Source organism: Bos grunniens, chromosome 8 (genome assembly GCF_055505025.1).
Source record: "Bos grunniens cultivar Pamir isolate PY7600 chromosome 8, Bosgru_T2T1.0, whole genome shotgun sequence".
Lineage (NCBI taxonomy): Eukaryota > Metazoa > Chordata > Mammalia > Artiodactyla > Bovidae > Bos > Bos grunniens.
Window position 1 is genome coordinate 60,553,646 of NC_141172.1, and position 19,428 is coordinate 60,573,073.

Genomic DNA, 19,428 nt, shown 5'->3' on the forward strand with positions numbered 1-19,428 from the left:
CACAGGGTGTCAGGCTAGGCCCCCTGTGTCTAACCCAGTTTTTATTATCTCAGTTTTATTATCTCACTCCTCAGCTTAAAAACTTCTAAGGGTTTTGTTTCCGCAACAAATCCAAACTCCTTCACTTGGCTCATGGGTTCTCGGTGTCCTGCCCCTTTACTATCTGTCCACCCCATCTCTAGCTTCATTCTGTGCTTCAGCGTTGCGCAGTCTCTCAGTGTGTTGCAAACCCTTGTTTCTTAAACCTTCCTCCCTCCCTCTTTCATCATTGACTCTCAGTAGTCAAACATGTTAACCATTTAAGGCCCTCTGCCTTCTCCCTGGAAAAGCATGTCTTATTAACCTGGGCAGACATGGTTGCCCTTGCCCTGCCCATCACACACAGTTTGGGGCACTTCTAATATCTGTTTATGTTACAATCACTTGTGAAGGTGTCTCCCTTTTCTACTAGGGCAGAGCTGTCTGACATTTCTGACCCTCTAACTCAGTGCTTGGCATAAAGGGTGTTTCCCCAAATGAAATGCTGGTGGAGAGGGTCTGGGTTCTTGGAAAAAGGGCCATGGGAGTGTTGCCGATCAATCTTTGCTTAAGCACCCTCTACTCCCCCTTCAACCTCCCATTAAAATGCTTTCTAGAAACTTGTCTAGTGCACTTATGGGCCCTTATATCCACAAAAACAGCTTTACGCAAGCTGTCGTCAGTGGAGCCTTGGCTACCTTGAGAGGCTCTCTGCCCAGATAAGGTCACCGGCTCTGTCCCTAGCAAGGGGTAGGTGACTTTTCTTTCCCTTTCTGGCCACTCCCCTACACATCCCCAGGCTCCAGCCACAGGCCAGCCACTTCTGGGTCCCTTCCCTGAGCTTTCACTTCCCTGCATTCTTTGACTTGTCCTAGAACCATGTACATTTTGTCCTTTGCGCCTCAAAGACTCTGCCTGCTTCATGACAGAGTTGTATTCACCCCTCACTGCTCAGCTTAGGCAGAGGCTTCTTGCTGCTCTTTCTGACCTCACTACCTGACACAGAGCTCCCTCACAGGGCTGTCCTTTGTGACTTGTATACATTTTACAGATCAAAAAGTTAGATCCTAGCAGATGCACTATGAAATCAGAATTTCCAGGGGAGAGGCTTGTTGGCCTCTCTAGCTCAAACACAAGCCTGAGGTAGTTCTTTTTAGACACCTTAGGGAAACAACAGCTCTAAACCGATATCCTGATCCATAATAGTAACCTAAAGTTTGAAAATTTTACTAACCTAAAGTTTGAATTCCCCAATGGCAGGGCTTAGGAATGTGGCCCAGAGAGGAAATTGGGGTTTAGTTTTAACAAGAAATGAGCAGGGCTTGAAACAGACATATACCAAGCACTGTGAAAGCCCATAGAAGAATGAAAATGCCCTAGCTGCAATCAGGGAAGGCTACCTGGAAGAGGTGACCCATAAAACATAACTAGGACTTAAAACAAGGTGGGCTCCAGAAAAAGCACAGGACAGGAAGGAGTGTGTAAAGAAGGAGACAGCAGGCTTCTCGTTTTCCTTGACCTCATCCCTGTCCCCCAGCTTTGCTTTTCTCCCAGTCACATCTCTGAGCAGAGCCTATGGCCCCTGGTAGCCCTCAGGGCTCAGAACATTGTTGACCTTGGGGTGGAATCCTGGGACACCTTACTTTGTATCCAAGTGACACATACTTGTGAAATACAAACACATTTCTATCTGGCAAGGGCCGAGTCAATAAAACAACATCAAACATTTGCACAACAGTCTTTGAGTTTTCCAAGCAGTGACGCGATAGCTATTCCCTCTGGTTTTCATGTAATTTGTGTGCGCAGGGAAGTCCTGTGACCTGCTTAAGTTTAATAGGTATCAAGAGGTGAGGCTGGGCAGCACCGCCTCCCACTATCTTTGAGAACAGAAGCACTGTTGAGTAGCTGGTGCCTGGCACTTGGGGAAGAATCTATGGATGGTGAGCTGCAGAGCAGCGAGCAGACTGGCCCTTCACCCAGGATGCTCTAATCATAAGGCACCTGAGTAGCTTGTTACCAACACAGGCTCCTGGTGCCCGTCAAGACCTACTGGCTCAAACTCTCTCAAAAGAAGGGCTTCAGTTCAGTTCGGTTCAGTTCAGTTCAGTTGCTCAGTCGTGTCCAACTCTTTGCAACCCCATGAATCGCAGCACGCCAGGCCTCCCTGTTCGTCACCAACTCCCGGAGTTCACTCAGACTCACGTCCATCGAGTCGGTGATGCCATCCAGCCATCTCATCTTCTGTCGTCCCCTTTTCCTTCTGCCCCCAATCCCTCCCAGCATCAGTCTTTTCCAATGAGTCAACTCTTCGAGTTTCAGCTTTAGCATCATTCCTTCCAAAGAAATCCCAGGGCTGATCTCCTTTAGAATGGACTGGCTGGATCTCCTTGCAGTCCGAGGGTCTCTCAAGAATCTTCACCAGCATCACAGTTCAAAAGCATCAATTCTTCGGCGCTCAGCTTTCTTCACAGTCCAACTCTCACATCCATACATGACCACTGGAAAAACCATAGCCTTGACTAGACAGACCTTTGTTGGCAAAGTAATGTCTTTGCTTTTGAATATGCTATCTAGGTTGGTCATAACTTTCCTTCCAAGGAGTAAGCGTCTTTTAATTTCATGGCTGCATTCACCATCTGCACTGATTTTGGAGCCCCCCAAAATAAAGTCAGCCACTGTTTCCACTGTTTCCCCATCTATTTCCCATGAAGTGATGGGATGGGATGCCATGATCTCTGTTTTCTGAATGTTGAGCTTTAAGCCAACTTTTTCACTCTCCACTTTCACTTTCATCAAGAGGCTTTTTAGTTCCTTTTCACTTTCTGCCATAAGGGTGGTGTCATCTGCATATCTGAGGTTATTGATATTCCTCCCAGCAATCTTGATTCCAGCTTGTGCTTCTTCCAGCCCAGCATTTCTCATGATGTTCTCTGCATAGAAGTTAAATAAGCAGGGTGACAGTATACAGCCTTGACGTACACCTTTTCCTATTTGGAACCAGGCTGTTGTTCCGTGTCCAGTTCTAACTGTTGCTTCCTGACCTGCATATAGGTTTCTCAAGAGGCAGGTCAGGTGTTCTGGTATTCCCATCTCTTTCAGAATTTTCCACAGTTTATTGTGATCCACACAGTCAAAGGCTTTGGCATAGTCAATAAAGCAGATGTTTTTCTGGAACTCTCTTGCTTTTTCGATGATCCAGCAGATGTTGGCAATTTGATCTCTGGTTCCTCTGCCTTTTCTAAAACCAGCTTGAACATCTGGAAGTTCACGGTTTGCGTATTGCTGAAGCCTGGCTTGGAGAATTTTGAGCATTACTTTACTAGCGTGTGAGATGAATGCAATTGTGCGGTAGTTTGAGCATTCTTTGGCATTGCCTTTCTTTGGGATTGGAATGAAAACTGACCTTTTCCAGTCCTGTGGCCACTGCAGAGTTTTCCAGATTTGCTGGCATATTGAGGGCAGCACTTTCACAGCATCATCTTTCAGGATTTGAAATAGCTCAACTGGAATGCCATCACCTCCACTAGCTTTGTCCGCAGTGATGCTTTCTAAGGCCTACTTGACTTCACATTCCAGGATGTCTGGCTCTAGGTGAGTGATCACACCATCGTGATTATCTTGGTCCTGAAGATCTTTTTTGTACAGTTCTTCTGTGTATTCTTGCCACCTCTTCTTAATATCTAATGCTTCTGTTAGGTCCATACCATTTCTGTCCTTTATCGAGGCCATCTTTGCATGAAATGTTCCTTTGGTATCTCTAATTTTCTTGAAGAGATCTCTAGTCTTTCCCGTTCTGTTGTTTTCCTCTATTTCTTTGCATTGATCGCTGAGGAAGGCTTTCTTATCTCTCCTTGCTATTCTTTGGAACTCTGCATTCAGATGCTTATATCTTTCCTTTTCTCCTTTGCTTTTTGCTTCTCTTCTTTTCACAGCTATTTGTAAGGCCTCCCTAGACAGCCATTTTGCTTTTTTGCATTTCTTTTCCATAGGGATGGTCTTGATCCCTGTCTCCTGTACAATGTCACGAACCTCAGTTCATAGTTCATCAGGCACTCTATCAGATCTAGTCCCTTAAATCTATTTCTCACTTCCACTGTATAATCATAAAGGATTTGATTTAGGTAATACCTGAATGGTCTAGTGGTTTTCCCTACTTTCTTCAATTTAAGTCTGAATTTGGCAATAAGGAGTTCATGGTCTGAGCCACAGTCAGCTCCTGGTCTTATTTTTGCTGACTATATAGTGCTTCTCCTTCTTTGGCTGCAAAGAATATAATCAATCTGATTTTGGTGTTGACCATCTGGTGATGTCCATGTGTAGAGTCTTCTCTTGTGTTGTTGGAAGAGGGTGTTTGTTATGACCAGTGCATTCTCTTGGCAAAACTCTATTAGCCTTTGCCCTGCTTCATTCCATATTCCAAGGCCAAATTTGCCTGTTACTCCAGGTGTTTCTTTGGAGAAGGCAATGGCACCCCACTCCAGTACTCTTGCCTGGAAAATCCCATGGATGGAGGAGCCTGGAAGGCTGCAGTCCATGGGGTCGCTGAGGGTCGGACACAACTGAGCGACTTCACTTTCACTTTTCACTTTCATGCATTGGAGAAGGAAATGGCAACCCACTCCAGTGTTCTTGCCTGGAGAATCCCAGGGATGGGGGAGCCTGGTGGGCTGCTGTCTGTGGGGTCGCACAGAGTTGGACACGACTGACGTGACTCAGCAGCAGCCAGGTGTTTCTTGACTTCCTACTTTTGCATTCCAGTCCCCTCTAATTAATGGCACCCCACTCCAGTACTCTTGCCTGGAAAATCCCATGGACGGAAGAGCCTGGTAGGCTGCAGTCCATGGGGTCGCTAAGAGTCGGACACGACTGAGCAACTTCACTTTCACTTTTCACTTTCATGCATTGGAGAAGGAAATGGCAACCCACTCCAGTGTTCTTGCCTGGAGAATCCCAGGGACGGGGAGCCTGGTGGGCTGCCGTCTATGGGGTCGCACAGAGTCGGACACGACTGAAGCAACTTAGCAGCAGCAGCAGCAGCAGCCCCTCTAATGAAAAGGACATCTTTTTTGGGTGTTAGTTCTAAAAGGTCTTGTAGGTCTTCATAGAACCGTTCAACTTCAGCTTCTTCAGCATTACTGGTTGGGGCATAGACTTGGATTACTGTGATATTGAATGGTTTGCCTTGGAAACGAACAGAGATCATTCTGTCGTTTTTGAGATTGCATCCAAGTACTTAGAAAAGAAGGGCTTAGGAATTTGTATTTTACAAGAGGCCTGAGTGAACTATATGAGGCAAAGGTGGGACCCACTGAAGTAGATGTGGCATGTTGCAAGATCAGCAGACCCAGGTCTGAGTCCTAGACCTACACACCTACAGACCAGGTGTGCACAACGTGTAGGGCACACACAGTAAGCCCCCGTATATGGGAACTGTTATCATTGTTATGTCATTTAACAAATACTTATTAAGCACCTACTATGTGTCAGGAGCTCTCCTAGACCTCTGCTTGTGTGGTCCACATTCTAGTGGGTGGAGACAGATAAATAATGAACATGATATGTGTTTAATAAACAGTCAACACACTGCATGGATTTGATGCTTAAACAGTAAAGACAATAAATGTGATATGATAATTAGTTAAATGGTAAACACAACAGCTGCTTATTATTTAAATAATATAGTATGTTAGCATTAATTCAAATACATAAAGATGGGACAGCAGAAGATGCAGAGGTAGAGAATGAAGAGAGCAATTTTGGACTTCAATCCGGATAGGAAAATGATCTTGAGCACTGATCCTTCATGATGTTCAGTGGTGCTGGGGCACTTTTCATTTGTAAAGTGGGCTCCTCTGTCACCTCCTACAGGAAGCCTTTCTAGAACCCCAGACCCTCTTTCCTTTGAATTCTGTGGCTGTATTGAACGCTGCCTTTGCTGAAAGCACACCTTGTTCTCATCCTAGCTGATGCTGTCTGTAGGTTGACGAAAGCTAAGACATGTGAACGGTGTTTATCCAACACTGCGTGTAATCTTTGCAGTAACCCCGTGAGGTCACTTCTCATGCCACTTTACCATGGAGAAAATGGAAGCTTCTTACACCTTGCTCAGGTCGCACAGCTGGAAAGCACAAGAGACTGGGCTTCAGTTTCTGTCTGTGTAACAGGCCAATTGACATGGAGCTACCTTCCCGTCCCGCTGAGACTGGCTGCAATGTTGAAGAGAACCACATGAGGGCGCCAAAACCACACTGGTGACATCCTGCCTCCCAGTCAGCATGGTCCCTTCAAAATTGTCCTCCAAAGCCAGAGATTATACTAGTAACGGCAGGCTGGGACGCTCCCACTCAGGAGGGAGCAAGAGACAAGGAACCGGCTCACACACTGTCCTAGAAAAACCCCCACCCCTACCCCAGTCTTCCCAGAGCTGCTGCACCAGCCAAGGTAACGCTCTGCGCTGGCCACCCTCAAACACCCATGGCATGGGGCGATGGACTCACTGTGTGCTCTGAGCGGCCTCCTATCCCTCTCTGAACCTCAGTCTCTGGCCCTCGATGCTGGTCCCTGTGCAGAAATGCAGGGGGGCAGGCGCCAGGTCGCCCACCATTTCCTGTCGACTAGTTAAGGAACATGTTACCTGGACTCACCTTGCTCCTGCTCACCAGCTCTTCCCAGGCCCTGTTTTATTCTCAATGTTTGTTAAACTGAACCAAAACAGAAATTTAAAAACTCCCCCAAACATGAAATGGGCATTTAGAAGTGACCATCAGAGACATTTTCTCCTCTCTTCTGGAAATATCCCTGGTTTCAGAGCACTGGTGTTTGCCAGTGTTGGGCCCGGGAACATGCCAGGGCTTTGCCCTCCCTTGAACATGGGCCTCCTACAGCAAGCCGTGTGTGTGTGTGTGTGTGTGTGTGTGTGTGTGTGTGTGTGTGTGTGTGTGTGTGTGGTGGGGAGGGGTGTGCTCTGATAGGCTCAGGAGTTGGACCTGAGGATTGGAATGTGGAATCAAGGCCTGAGACCTGGGGGAGCAGTGGTGGAGGAAGCAGCCTGATGGGGGACAGAGGGCCACACCCTCGGGAGGGAGGGAGAGAGAGGCAGGGAGTTCCCCGGGGCCAGGTCGGGGTGGGGCTCCACTCCAGAGCAGGCTTCCAGGCGAGCTGGGGTCGGGGGTATGGGGTGGGGAGGTCCCTGTGCCTCCTCAGGTGCTGACCTGTGAGGGAGGAAGGAGCTCGGGCTGCAGACCCTCCTGGGCCTCCGTGTCTCAGGCTGCGTAAGGACATCATCATGATCATGACAGGGGAACAAACAATGGCAGACTGTATGCCAGTCGTATCCTACCTGCCTCTCCCCGGAACGCAGAAAGTGCAAGTGTTAGTTGCTCAGTTGTGTCCGACTCTGTGACCCCATGGATTGTAGCCCGCCAGGCTCCTCTATCCATGAAATTCTCTAAGAATACTGGAGAGGGTTGCTACTCCCTTCTCCAGGTGATCTTCCTAATCCAGGGATCAAACCCAGGTCTCTTGCATTGCAGGCAGATTCTTTACTGCCCAAGTCACCAGGTAAGGCCTCAACGGGCCAGCACCTCCCAGTCTTCAGGAAAACCAAGAATGGCTTCCTGCCACAAGCGATGAACGCCCCTCTCCTTGCCTCCACAGGATGAAGCCCTCAGAGGCCCAGAGACCTCGCCATCTCCTACTATGCAGGCTGTGCTACACTGTGACCCCCCAACCTGTTACCTCTGCTGGGAGTACCAGGCTTTCAGGCTCCCGACTCATCCTCCAAGGCACAACTTTCCTGACAGCTGCAAACAGACTCAATCCCCCCTCATCTGCCCCCACCCCTGGCCCGCCTCTATTGCATCACGTGGAGTTGCCTGTTTTCCTCCACACTGGAAACTTCCTGAGGGCAGGGCTTGGGCTCTGTTCTCCTCTGTAGCCGCTAGGCTCAAGGACTCAACAAATGTTTGCTGAACAAATTAATTTGTTTTCACTTAACGAGCTCATTAGGGCTCTAGCTTCCTCCTAATTATGAAGCAGGAAGTTTCCTTTTTTTCCATAACGATCCATCTTTGGGGAATGATGGCAGAACTTCAACTTCGGCAAGAAGAAGGCAATCAAACTAGACCCCTGGCACACGTTTGCATTTGAAAGAAAGAAAACATGCAGGCTCAGTGAGGTACAGTTTAAACAAAACACGTGTATATTAAAAGCTTCACATTAAATATACATTATCATACAGTTCATCACACAGAATTAGATCTTTACAGGACACTTTCAGCAGGAGGGGGTGGTCACAAGGCTCCTGGCAGTGACACAACAGCCCCGAGGAGAAGGGGAGAGACTGGGGGCTGTCCATGCCCAGGGGGTGCCTGAGTGTGTCTCTGTGGGGTTCTGGAAGGTTCTCCTGCATCTGGGCTCTGGGTTGTGCTCGTTCCATTGGACAACTTGCCCCATTTGTCTCTGTCAGTAATCGCTGGTGGAAGGTAAAAGACGTGGCAGCTTGCCGGATGATCATCTGATCCCGCCAGGACCCTTCACGGGCATCGATGGGCCGCTCTAATCGCCAGCCTGCCCTCTCTGCCCGTTTCTGCAGGCACTGTCCTTGGGGTCTGTGAGAGCACATGGGAAGCCTGGCTGTCTGTCCCTGCTGGGCCCTTGATCAAGTGACATCAACTGCTGCCCTGAGCGTGTATTGGAGAGCTGATCAGAGCTCGGTGTTCTGAATCTTAAAAAGGCAATCTCCGGGGCCTGTGACTGCAGAAGCAGAGCATCCACCAAGGGCTCCACCTGTTGTTCCCAGGCCCCTACTGGAAGTTACGTCAAGATGGCCCTCTGCCTGCCCACCAGAGCCGCTCTGGGAGGGGAGGCACAGCTCAGCTGGGATTGGCCCAGCCTTCGGAAGAGGGGCCTTTTCACCTCTTTCTTTAGAAGCGCTGCTCTGTGAGCCTGTCTCCTGACAGGCAGGTGGGCCCTCTCTCCCCACAAAGCCTCCTTTCTTTCTGGGCCGCCATCTTGTTCTGGAGGGGCTGCCCAAAAGGCCTTGACTCCTTGGTGCTCAAGGACATTACTGCTGAAGTGGTTGGGGCATTATGGTCAATAATGAAGCCAGCAATGGAGGGAAAGAAAAGGGAAAAAAACCCCAACAGTCCTGTGGCTCTGAGCAATGCAGCCTGTTAGGGGTTGGAGGCTGTGCTCTGAGACAAAATGCTGAGGCGGGATATTGTGTGGCAGGGAGCTTTTTTTTCCCTCTAAGAAATCCAGCTCATTTTCCCCCTCATTAATTGGCAGCAGATGAAAAAAAAAAAAAAAAGCCAAAACAAAACCCAAACCAACGCCAATAACCTGAATGTGAGTGTTTCTGAAAGGGAAAAGCTGTTTCAATTGTTAGATGTCCAAGAAAACATGAATACACGCCGCCAGAGGAAATGGTCACAATTAGAGGAAGAAGAGGGAGAGGTTCATAAAATTAAGGAAAAAAATTCCTTTTAGTGGCTCCCATCCTGTAAACTGGCTCCTCTGCCGACCTCAGTCCCCAAGGGGAGCTGGAGGTTGGGCCTCCCAGGGAAACTTCAGGAAGATGGAGGCAGGGCCCAGGAATCCCTTAAAAGAGTAAAGGCAAGAACAGAGGATGAAGCAGCCCTGTTTTTCCCTCAGACCATGGGGCAGAGCCTTTTCTGAGGAGAAGTCTGTTCAGTGAGAATGGTCGTGGGCTCCTGTACTACCTGACCTGTGGTTCTTAGGAAGGGCCCTGTAGGAAATCTGGATTTGCTGGTGGAGGAAGGGCTACTGTGAGGTTCATCCCAACGGCCTACTCCCCGGGCTACCTCCCTGTCTCCAATCTCTAACTGGGTCCTAGGGATCCACTCTCCTTTGGCACCTCTGTTTGGACAAGTGCCAACTTCACTCATTTTCTCACTCACTAGGGAAAAAAAAAAGAGGAAAGCGTGAATCACTTTAGGTACTGTAGCCTCAAAGGATGTTTTGGAAACAGCAAAGGAAAGGTCAGGATTGAGGTGCTGGAGACTAGGCCCAGGTCACAGGCAATGAGGCAACCATGAGGTGGATGGACCTGTGGGATTCATGGATGGGGGGGGCTGGGGCTGCCCGGACTGAGACAAGGACTCAGGAGACTGACCGGATTGGCTAAACTGGGCAGGAAGCAGATGCTAAGGGAACAGCTTTAGCCATAGCCTGCTAAAATCCACCAGACACCTAAAGGGACACAGCTGGCTTCTAGTCCTGCTTTGCACTGGCTTAACGGGCAACCAGGGCAAGTCCTCTCCTCTCATGAGGCCTCCATCTCCTATCTGAACAGTGAGTCAGGAGCATCTCGAAGGCCTGGCAGGGCTGGTGATGTTCAAGCTGAATTCAGCCCCCTCCTACTTGGGACGATGGTGCCCAGACTTCCATTCCTCTCAGCCCACTGGCAGGCTGGACGACATGGGCTTGGTGAAGGTGCTGAAACTCGTGATGTATCTGGACCCCTTGTACCTCCTTCAGTAGGTGAAAGCCATGCCTTTCATGCTATTCCATGAGCTTCTTTTGTTTCTTCCATTGCATTTAACTGTGGTATGGGGGTGGGTGGGTCAGAGGAAAAGGAAAATTAAGAGTAACTGAGCGTCTGCTCTGTCAAGAAGGATCCAGCTCCTGTGAAGGGCAGGGGCAAGATGGCGGTGGAGTGTGGGTGTGTGTGCAGATGTTCCTATCTGTGTGGAGGTAGTGCAGATGACCAAGAGGGCTCCATGTCCCCCGAGAGGTCAGGATTTGCCTTCCTCCAGGAGCAAGGTGGCAGCAAGAGACAAAGAACTGGCCCAAGAGTTTCCTCTGCTTGTGGACTGTGTGAACTTGGACAAATCACTCTCCTTCTCTGAGCCTCCCTTTCCCCACATGTGAAGTGCTCATGGGGTAGCACTGACCCCAGTTAATGGTGAGAGCACTTTATAGACCGCCGGGTGCTGTGCACCTGTGGGGTTAACACAGATTTGCCATCACAGGGTGGCTGTATGCAGAAGAGGGAACGTGGATGCTGGGTCAACATTTGAGGCTACCACTGCTGGAGCCTGAATGCCCCTTCTTGTAGGTTGACTCTCAAGGGGGCAAAGAAAACCCCTCTGCCCTGAGCTGGGGGCTCTGCCTCCTTCCCATGTGCCCAGAGGAGTTGCACCTTGCTCTGGGAATGAAACTCGCAGGTAAGGACTTGCCCCCCTCACTGCAATGTATTAAAAAAAAAAGGGATAAGAATATATATTAAATGACTATTTTATTTACATACCCTATTCATAAATAATTGAATCCTTTTTTGACTGCACAATGATCCCTTGGAGATCTCCTAATGATTACACTGAGTGACTAGAAGTGGATTAGTGGGCTTACATCTGTGTGTGGTCGTGTTCTTCCACCAATATGCTCGCGCGCGCGCACACACACACACACACACTCACACACACTGACACGCACACACCAGAAGGGAGGTGGGACTCCGGGGCCTTCTGAGCTCTTAAAACACCAGTACTTGGCTCCCAGCACCAGGGGGGCCCCGGTGGGGAAAATTGCGGCCCGGTACACAGGTGTGAATTCCTGACGGCTGGAGAACAAAGAGCCGCGACCCGGGAGCTGCCGCCCCGCCCCTCGGAGCTGCTCTCCTTTGTTCATCCTGGAAGGCATCTCTTTGGATTTGCAAATATTTTAATTCACAGAAACTCGAGGAGGGGGGTGGGGGGTGGGGGCTGGGGTGGCGCACTGGCTGTCCTTCAGTCTTTATCCAGGCCTTCTCCAGCCCCCCGCGAGTGGCGACAGCATTCTAAGACATGCAGTGGTGTGCTAGTACCATACACACGACACAAACTGGACACGGCTGGCAACAGCGGCCGGGGGCCACCGGCTCCACGTCTGCGCCCCGGCTCGGCGGGGCGGGGCTCACAGGGTCCGCACAGCCACGGGGTAGAGGAGGGACAAGTGCTCGGCGCCTTTGATGGGCAGCTTCCTGGTGGTGTAGTAGTGGATGACCTCTGGGACACTGTCGAACGGGGGGCTGTTCTGACCCAGGACGTATTTCTCTTTGGTTTTGGCCAGTTTCATGTGCATGAAGCCTTGGTTGCTCCTGTGAACAAAGCGCAGAGGTTGTTAGGATCCGCAGAATGAGGAAGGCCGAGGCCGCCACGCTGCTCGGGAGGAGGGAGGGGGTGGGAGGGCCGAGGGTCCCTCAGGAGAGCAGTTCCCAGAGAGCCTCTCGCTTCTGCTCTGAACCAGTTTGTCATGAATTCACACTCATTACCCGAGAGAGCTCTCCCTCTGGCCAACCTCCTGTTGAGGTGTGGAAGACTCCTTGCTGCCTGGGACAGACAAGAAACAGCCCTGAGCTGCCCCGCTCCCAGCCAGGAATGGGGCCCAGGCCCAGCTGAAATGTGGCCTCACCCGAGAGCCTTTCAATCCTAGCAGCAGACACGGCTGCAGGAGAGTCGTCAAAACTCAGAAGATTCGAGGGACTTCCTCAGGAAAACAAGCAAACCCCCAAACTTGGCTCCTCTCCCTATTACTGTGCAGAGAATTTAAGCCTTGCCTGGCAGGCACCGTGCTTAAATCCCCAATGCCCTGACAAGTGGGCAGGGCAGCGGTTAGCACCCCCAGTTTACAGTGTGGCAGGATGACAGGTGAATTGTTTACAATCTCCCTTCAGTAATAGGGAACTGTCAGCAGGAAGGGGCTGCTCAGCCTGAGACTACATTTCCCAGCCTCCCTTGCATCCCCTGCTGTCATGTGACTAGTTGTAGCCAATGGAATGTGGGGAGAACGTGTGCTCCCCAGCTTTGCCCCAACACTGGCAGTCTCCTCTTGGTGCTTCCTCTCTCTGCTCAGTAAACCCTGCCTGCCTCCTCCAAGGCCCAGCCTGAATGTCTCCTCTGCCAGGAAGTCTTCCAAGTTCCCGCTGGCAGAGCGCCTTCCTTCCTCCAACTGCACCGAGGATATAATGCCTCCATCAGCACTTGCCTTCCTGAACTGTAATTACTTATCCATCTTCTCGATTCCCTTGGGAGCTCCAGAGCAGGGTGCAGGCTCTGTGCCCACCGTGCTTGGCATCTGCTGAAACGGGCAGTGGGTGGGTTCCTCGGAGATCAAAGCAGAGCCCTGAGCCTGTGACATGCATGCTGGGTGGGGCGCCACTTCCGCCTGGCCCAAGTGGACTTCTCCCACCTCCCACTGAGGACTCTGACCACATCGGGTCACTAACCCCCAGTCAACCCACCTTTGCTCAGACTGCCCTTTCCCTGCTCACTCAGCTCCAAGCCTGGCCTAGCCACCACACCTGTGGGTGCCTGGTTTCCAAAACGGTCTAAATTTACTGTGTCGCTTAGTGAGAAAGCTGGGGCTCTGACCTCCTGCGCCTTCTCCAGAGCCCATCCTTTGTGAGCAGCCCTAGGGGCCGGCTTCCAGGAGACCGAGCCCATCCCAGGCGAGGCTGAGAGCGCTGTGTGGACGCAGGTGTGCAGCCTCCAGCCCTTCTGAGCTTTGGTTCTCGTTTCAGCTGCTCCCACATCTCTTCCATCCAGGACTGGGTTCTCCTCCCTTACCGGTGCCTGCTCTATTAATGCATCAATTTGGACTCCAGGACCATTTTCAAATGGGCAGAGCAAATGCTTAATGAAGTGCAGGCACTGAGTAATACATCTGCTCATAATAATGTATTTAGAGATGTCACCCTCAGCTTAAAGGAAATCGTTCGGAGAGCAATTATGTTTCAAGAGAGAATAATTCCTGTAAAGAACTGAAATTTAAATCAAGATTTTTTAAGGCTGACAATGTTCTAATTACAGAGCCTGTGGCAAGCTTTGCTCCTCAGTGAAGGGTCATTTCACTGGAGAATTACCTCATCTGAGAAGCAGGAGGCGCACTTGCTTAAGCCGGCGCATGCTTTAAAATACGAGCAACTCCCTCTGAGCCCAAGACTCAGCTACCTGCTACCCACCTCCGTGGAGAGACGGCAAATCTGTGCTGGCCTAGAAGAGTCTGTAACTGCTTGAATTCAGGGCCGAAATTGTATGGCTAATAAAACTAGGGACAGTTAAGAAGCCTTGTAGTCTTGGAGGCCACGTGCTCAGTTTTACCTGGAGAAGGGGTGGGTGGGTATGGGGGCAACAGGGCTGGAGCAGAGGTGAGTGACCTGGGTGGGTGGGTGTGGCCTCAGACACGTCATGCCCTCTGCCTGGGTGATATTTTGGGCTTTACAGCTGGTGCTGCAAAGCACAGGATGTGTTAGATCTCAACAACTAGCTGTGAGCTGGCCTGAACGCCAAAGCTTCCATGGCATTGTGGGTATGAGGTCGCTAGGGGAACTGATTTAGTATCTAAGGAGGTTAAAGAAAATAACTCATATGGGTTAACAGGATATTTTCACACCAGTTGTTGTGAAAACATTCAGTGAGGGAAGTGGGCAGGGATGCTGGCAACAGGACAGAGCCAGAGAAGGAAGCTGAAGCTCTTCTGTTCCCAGATCGAAGGCTCTCAAGGTTACCACATACTAGGAACTCCACACTGATGTCTCCATCTCAACAGACATGGGCAGGCACTGGGACCTCCCTGCAGTCCTTCCTGACTCTCCAGGCCCACTGGTTTTTCCTCTGATGCTGGTATTTCAGTACATACTAGTTTATAACCCTGAGCTGGGCTATGCTGAGGGGGCGGGCGGTCACAAAGTTCAGAGCTCAAGGCAGAGAACTCAGGCCTGTGACCCTGGAATCCAGGGCCTGACTATCCCCCGAAGAGGGAGAAAGGCCCACGAGCTGGCCCTCAGGCTGGAGTTCTTGCAGGAACGGCCCTTCCCCTTGGGCTCATGCACTGCACCCTCTATTTCTCTGGACCTCAGGCTCTCCTTGGGCCCTACTGGGCTCTGTCTCTACCCACACTGGACCCACGGTAAGGCTAACTGCATGGCCTCTGAGGGCTCTTCTAGACTTAAGGTCCTAGATTCCACGTCTATGAGCATCATCTGCTGCCCATGAGGTGAGGGCTTCCTGCAGGAAGGGATCAAGTCAGCCTCATGCCCCCTCCACTGCTGCTCTTGGCCTCCAGTCCCACTCTCACAGGGCGTTGGCCTGGATGGCTCTCAGGGCTGATGTTTCCTGGGCACTTCCTGTGAGCCAGGCCATGTGCCCAGCACTGAAGCTCCAGACGGGAGGTAGCTGACTGGGGGTCACGTAGCCATCAGCTGCTGTTGCTTCCCTCCCTGGGGGCCTTTCCCAGAACCCATGCTCCTGACCTCAGCGCCATAAGCTCCAAGAGAGGGCCCAACCTAGTCCCCAACACTCCCCATGAGGCCAACCGGGGGGCGGGTGAGAGACATCAGACTCTGAGCAGGTGACTTCTTGACTGCCAGCCTCAGTTCCCACGGCACCCACCCTGCCGGTAACAGTGGATCAGAGCAGCACAGGGGCTGGCAGTAAATGGCCGTCCCGGGGACCAAGGATGGTGTGTCCTGACCGGTGCAGTCCCCTGCCCGGAGGGACCATCATAGAGTTGGTGGGCCCCGAGAGGTGAGCGGGGCTTTCTTTCTGAGACAATCTGTCAAATCCCAACTTAACACAAACGATGGGCAGAGCCTTGTCAACACACACGCAGGAGGTGTGCTGCAGAGATATATCCTGATCGGTCACAAGGTCCCTATGAGTGAGATGCCACCTAACGACAGCTGAAGATTTAAAAACGGCTGCCAGGGATGATTTTAATAACTGCCAACTCAGAGGAGGAAATCCAGCACAAGATTAAAATTTTCGGAGAATGGAGGGTACATCAGATACCCAGCATGCACAGGGATGTGTGGGGCTTTAGGAGCAGGAAGTAGCCTAGGGACCATGCATCCAGGGCCGGGTTCCAGGCCTGGCCACCTCCCTGTCATGGCTTCTGAGAAAGCATGGGTCCCCGGGGAGCTCAGACAGGCTGCCACCTCCTGCCAAGCTCCTGCGTCAGTCCTGTCTCCTTTGATAGGACATCCTATGAGAGCTAAGTCACAATTAGGGGTGTCTCCAGCGGGTGACCTGTCTAATGAGTCTTGTAAGGCTGGTGGAGGCTGGGGATGCTGGGGCTGTCAGGGTGTTCAGATCGCTCATTACCATCACAAAAAGCACCTCCTTGTAACCGGGATTATCAAACGTGCCTGGCGCGTCAGGCCTAATAACAGGCCCCACCTCGTCTCATAATCATGGGCTTTAATAAAACATCACTCAGCCCGCAGCTGCTGGCCCGAGCAGGGTGCGAGGCCTCACCTCACGCTTTTAGACCTAATTGCTTGATGCATATTTCATGAAGAATCTTGGGTAATAGTTATGTTAAATCGCTTCTTTTCATGATGAAATGACTTAAAAAATACTTGATATAATATTTATGTGGGAGAAGTCGAGGAAATTGTCCTTTGGGATTAGTGTGTAGGACCTGGTTACAGGAATCCACGCTCAGAGGTGTGATCTTAGGTCTATCTCTTTTGAAAGGTAGTTGGGGAGATGTTCTCTTCATGGAGATGCTCCAGCACATTGTCCCTCAGCTCAAGACCATCCAGGGCTGTCCTTGGGACCCTGCAGAATAAAGGCTGAACCCCACCGTGCACCGAGCTGCTGCTACCGGCTATCTCATTTAAGCCTGCAGCAAGGCTGACACTTTGCTTGGTGTAACTACCGTTGTTGACAGATGGGGAAACCAAGGCTGAAGGAGGCTGTGTGCCTCCATGGGCACCTTGGGGCTCACACGACAGGTACTTCCTGTGGCAATGCTGCCTCCACAAGCAGATGGCTCTGATTCAGCACATCTGCTCTCTGACCTCCAGGGAGATGTCTACAGAGAAAAGTGTCTACAGAGAAGACGTTTTTCCTCCTCATCACACCTCTGAGCAAGCCTCTCCAGAAACACTTGTGAGTGTCTGCAGAGAAGCATGCTCCAAGGAGCTGCTGTGGGAGAAATCACCCAGACCTCCAGTGATGGGGGCCTTCAGGGGAAAGGCACTGGGGTGACATCTCCTGAGGACTTTGCCCGTGCAGGCTGGACCTGCACAAGCTTTGAACTTCCCTCTTGGGGCCTGGGAGCCTGACAGAACAAATGTGCACAACATGATTGCCACTGCTGCCCTTGGTTGGTGACTGGACCAACCTGTGGCTTCACAAAGAAGCTGGGAGGGCTGACATTATCTGCAAGAACCCCAAGGGCCAGAGGGAGAAGCAATCTGCCTGAATCGAAGGGAGAGGACACCAGGGCATTCTGAGTCCTTACAGCCATGTGGTGGGGTTCTCCAGCTGTGCCATGCATGGGTGGGGGGCATGAAGGCCCCTTCCAGCTGAGACGTTGTAGGGGTCGAGGGAGCTGGGGGAAGGGGTTTACAAGGTCACACGCCTTCTGAAATCGCCTTCATGGGGACAAGCCAAAGACACATGCACCAAGTTATAGAGCACAAACATCTAAATGTGAACACTGCTGAGCCAAATGACTTGATTTACAACCAAATAATCAGACTTTCAATAAATGCATTGGCAGCGACTAGCCTCCCCAAGAAGCCCAGGCATTTCTCAAGCTCTAAGTTGGTGGCTCAGGGTAAGATCTTCAGTAAATCATGATGAAAAGCCATCTCCAGGGGGAAGGAGCGGAGAAGGCAATGGCACCCCACTCCAGGACTCTCGCCTGGAAAATCCCATGGATGGAGGAGCCTGGTGGGCTACAGGCCATGGGGTCACTAAGAGTCGGACATGACTGAGCGACTTCACTTTCACTTTCATGCATTGGAGAAGGAAATGGCAACCCACTCCAGTATTCTTGCCTGGAGAATCCCAGGGACGGGGGAGCCTGGTGGGCTACAGTCTATGGGGTCGCACAGTCTATGGGGTCGCACACGACTTAAGTGACTTAGCACCAGCAGCAGCAGCAGGGGGAAGGAGAGCTGGCCGATGCCTTTTGCAGCAAGGGTTGTTTTGTGCCACAAAATGCAGCAGGTGGGTCAGAACGAACCCATCGGGGGCAATTTTCTCAGGAGTAGACTAACAAAGTGTCAGACAGGAGGACTGCAATGATCCAGACAGCTGAGGAAGTGAGCCTCACATCGCTGGAGGTGTGTGACTGGGATGGTAATGTGCTTGATGACTTTTGTAATTCTTCTGGTTGGTGTCCCTACATAAGCTTCAGCAAGAGCACACGAAAACTACAAGGGGAGATGTGCATGCAGAGCGAAGGGTGATATGTGAAATGTTTCAGAGTTTTAGGAAGAGGAAAGAGGACTTTCCTAGGAATACAAAGACCCTTTTGTGTTTGAAGCACATGGGGTTGATGGTGATGGCTGGACTGAAGTCAGATGCCTGGGTCCAAACTCTGACCCCACTTATGTCATTGGCTGGGCAGGTCCCCTCTCCCTGGGCCTCAGCATGCTTGTCTGGAAAAGGTAGAGGGGGTTCCTCCAGCGCTGAAGTTCTCAAGCCAGTGAGAGACGTCATAGGGGCATGGGAGCTGCAGCAGCACTGCCAGTGGGACTGGTATACTCACACAGGGATAGCCAGTTTCCGGGCTTGGGGACAGCACAGTGGCAAAAGCAGGCTTTTTAGCATCTGTGCCAATGGGATAGATGCCAATGGCCTGGGGGGTTGGGGGGGGTGTCTCCTTCTACAGGACAAGCCCCTCTCTACCCATACTCTCCTTGGGGCACTGATTATCAACGGGGCAAGTTTACCTCCTTCCTGGGGACACTTGACAATGTCTGGAGACAGGGGAGCCGCTGGCATCTCTAGGTGGAGGTCAAGCATGCTGCAGAGGACAGAGCCACAGCATAGAATAACCCAGCCCAAACTTCAACAGCGGCAACTCACGGGTCACCAGTGCCTCAAATCCTTCATGTGTGAAGTGGGACTAACAAGAATAGATGTGAGGCAGAAGCGAGAATGTGTCTGTGAAGGAAGCAATAACACCTGATAAAGGTTAGTTGTCCGGCTCCTCATTCAAGGGCTGAAGATGTGGCACAGAATTTGCCAAAGGGATGCACAGGCTCCAGGCTGTTTGCAAGGACCAAGCGCCCCCCAACCCCCCGTCACTCCAACCAGCAGGTGCAGGGGGAACATGAAGCACCTGAAGGCGGGTCCAGAACAGGGGTCGGGCAGGTGCTGGACAAGGGCAGTTGTTGAGGCAAGCACCAGCTGCCGCGGAGAGGACTTGGAGGGCACAGTGGTTTTCATAGGCAAAAGGGGAGCTGGAAACCTGAGGCCGAGCCAGGTGATGCGGAGAGGGAGATGAGGGGAGCACTCCGGGGTGAGGAAGGTCAGACGATGGCAAAGGGATCACTGCCTGCAGGTCCAGAGGGACCCAGACCTGAGTCTCCCAGGTCTGAGAGTCTCCCAGACTGCCACTTCTGAGCTGTGCCTCTCTGAGCCTCAGTTTCCTCAACTGGAGCTTTCA

General features: G+C 51.3%; 1 protein-coding gene across 2 annotated transcripts in view; it reads right to left on the reverse strand.

Moving 5' to 3' along the window:
• Positions 1 to 8,195: 8,195 nt before the first annotated feature.
• The window catches only part of SHB (SH2 domain containing adaptor protein B), a 138,950-nt gene continuing 127,717 nt past the window's right edge, over positions 8,196 to 19,428 (reverse strand). For both annotated transcript variants that reach the window (XM_086415963.1, XM_086415964.1), the window contains exon 6: positions 8,196 to 12,118. In XM_086415963.1, the coding sequence (XP_086272089.1) occupies positions 11,935 to 12,118 (184 nt within the window). In that variant the 3' untranslated portion in view covers positions 8,196 to 11,934. The remainder of the gene's footprint in view (positions 12,119 to 19,428) is intronic.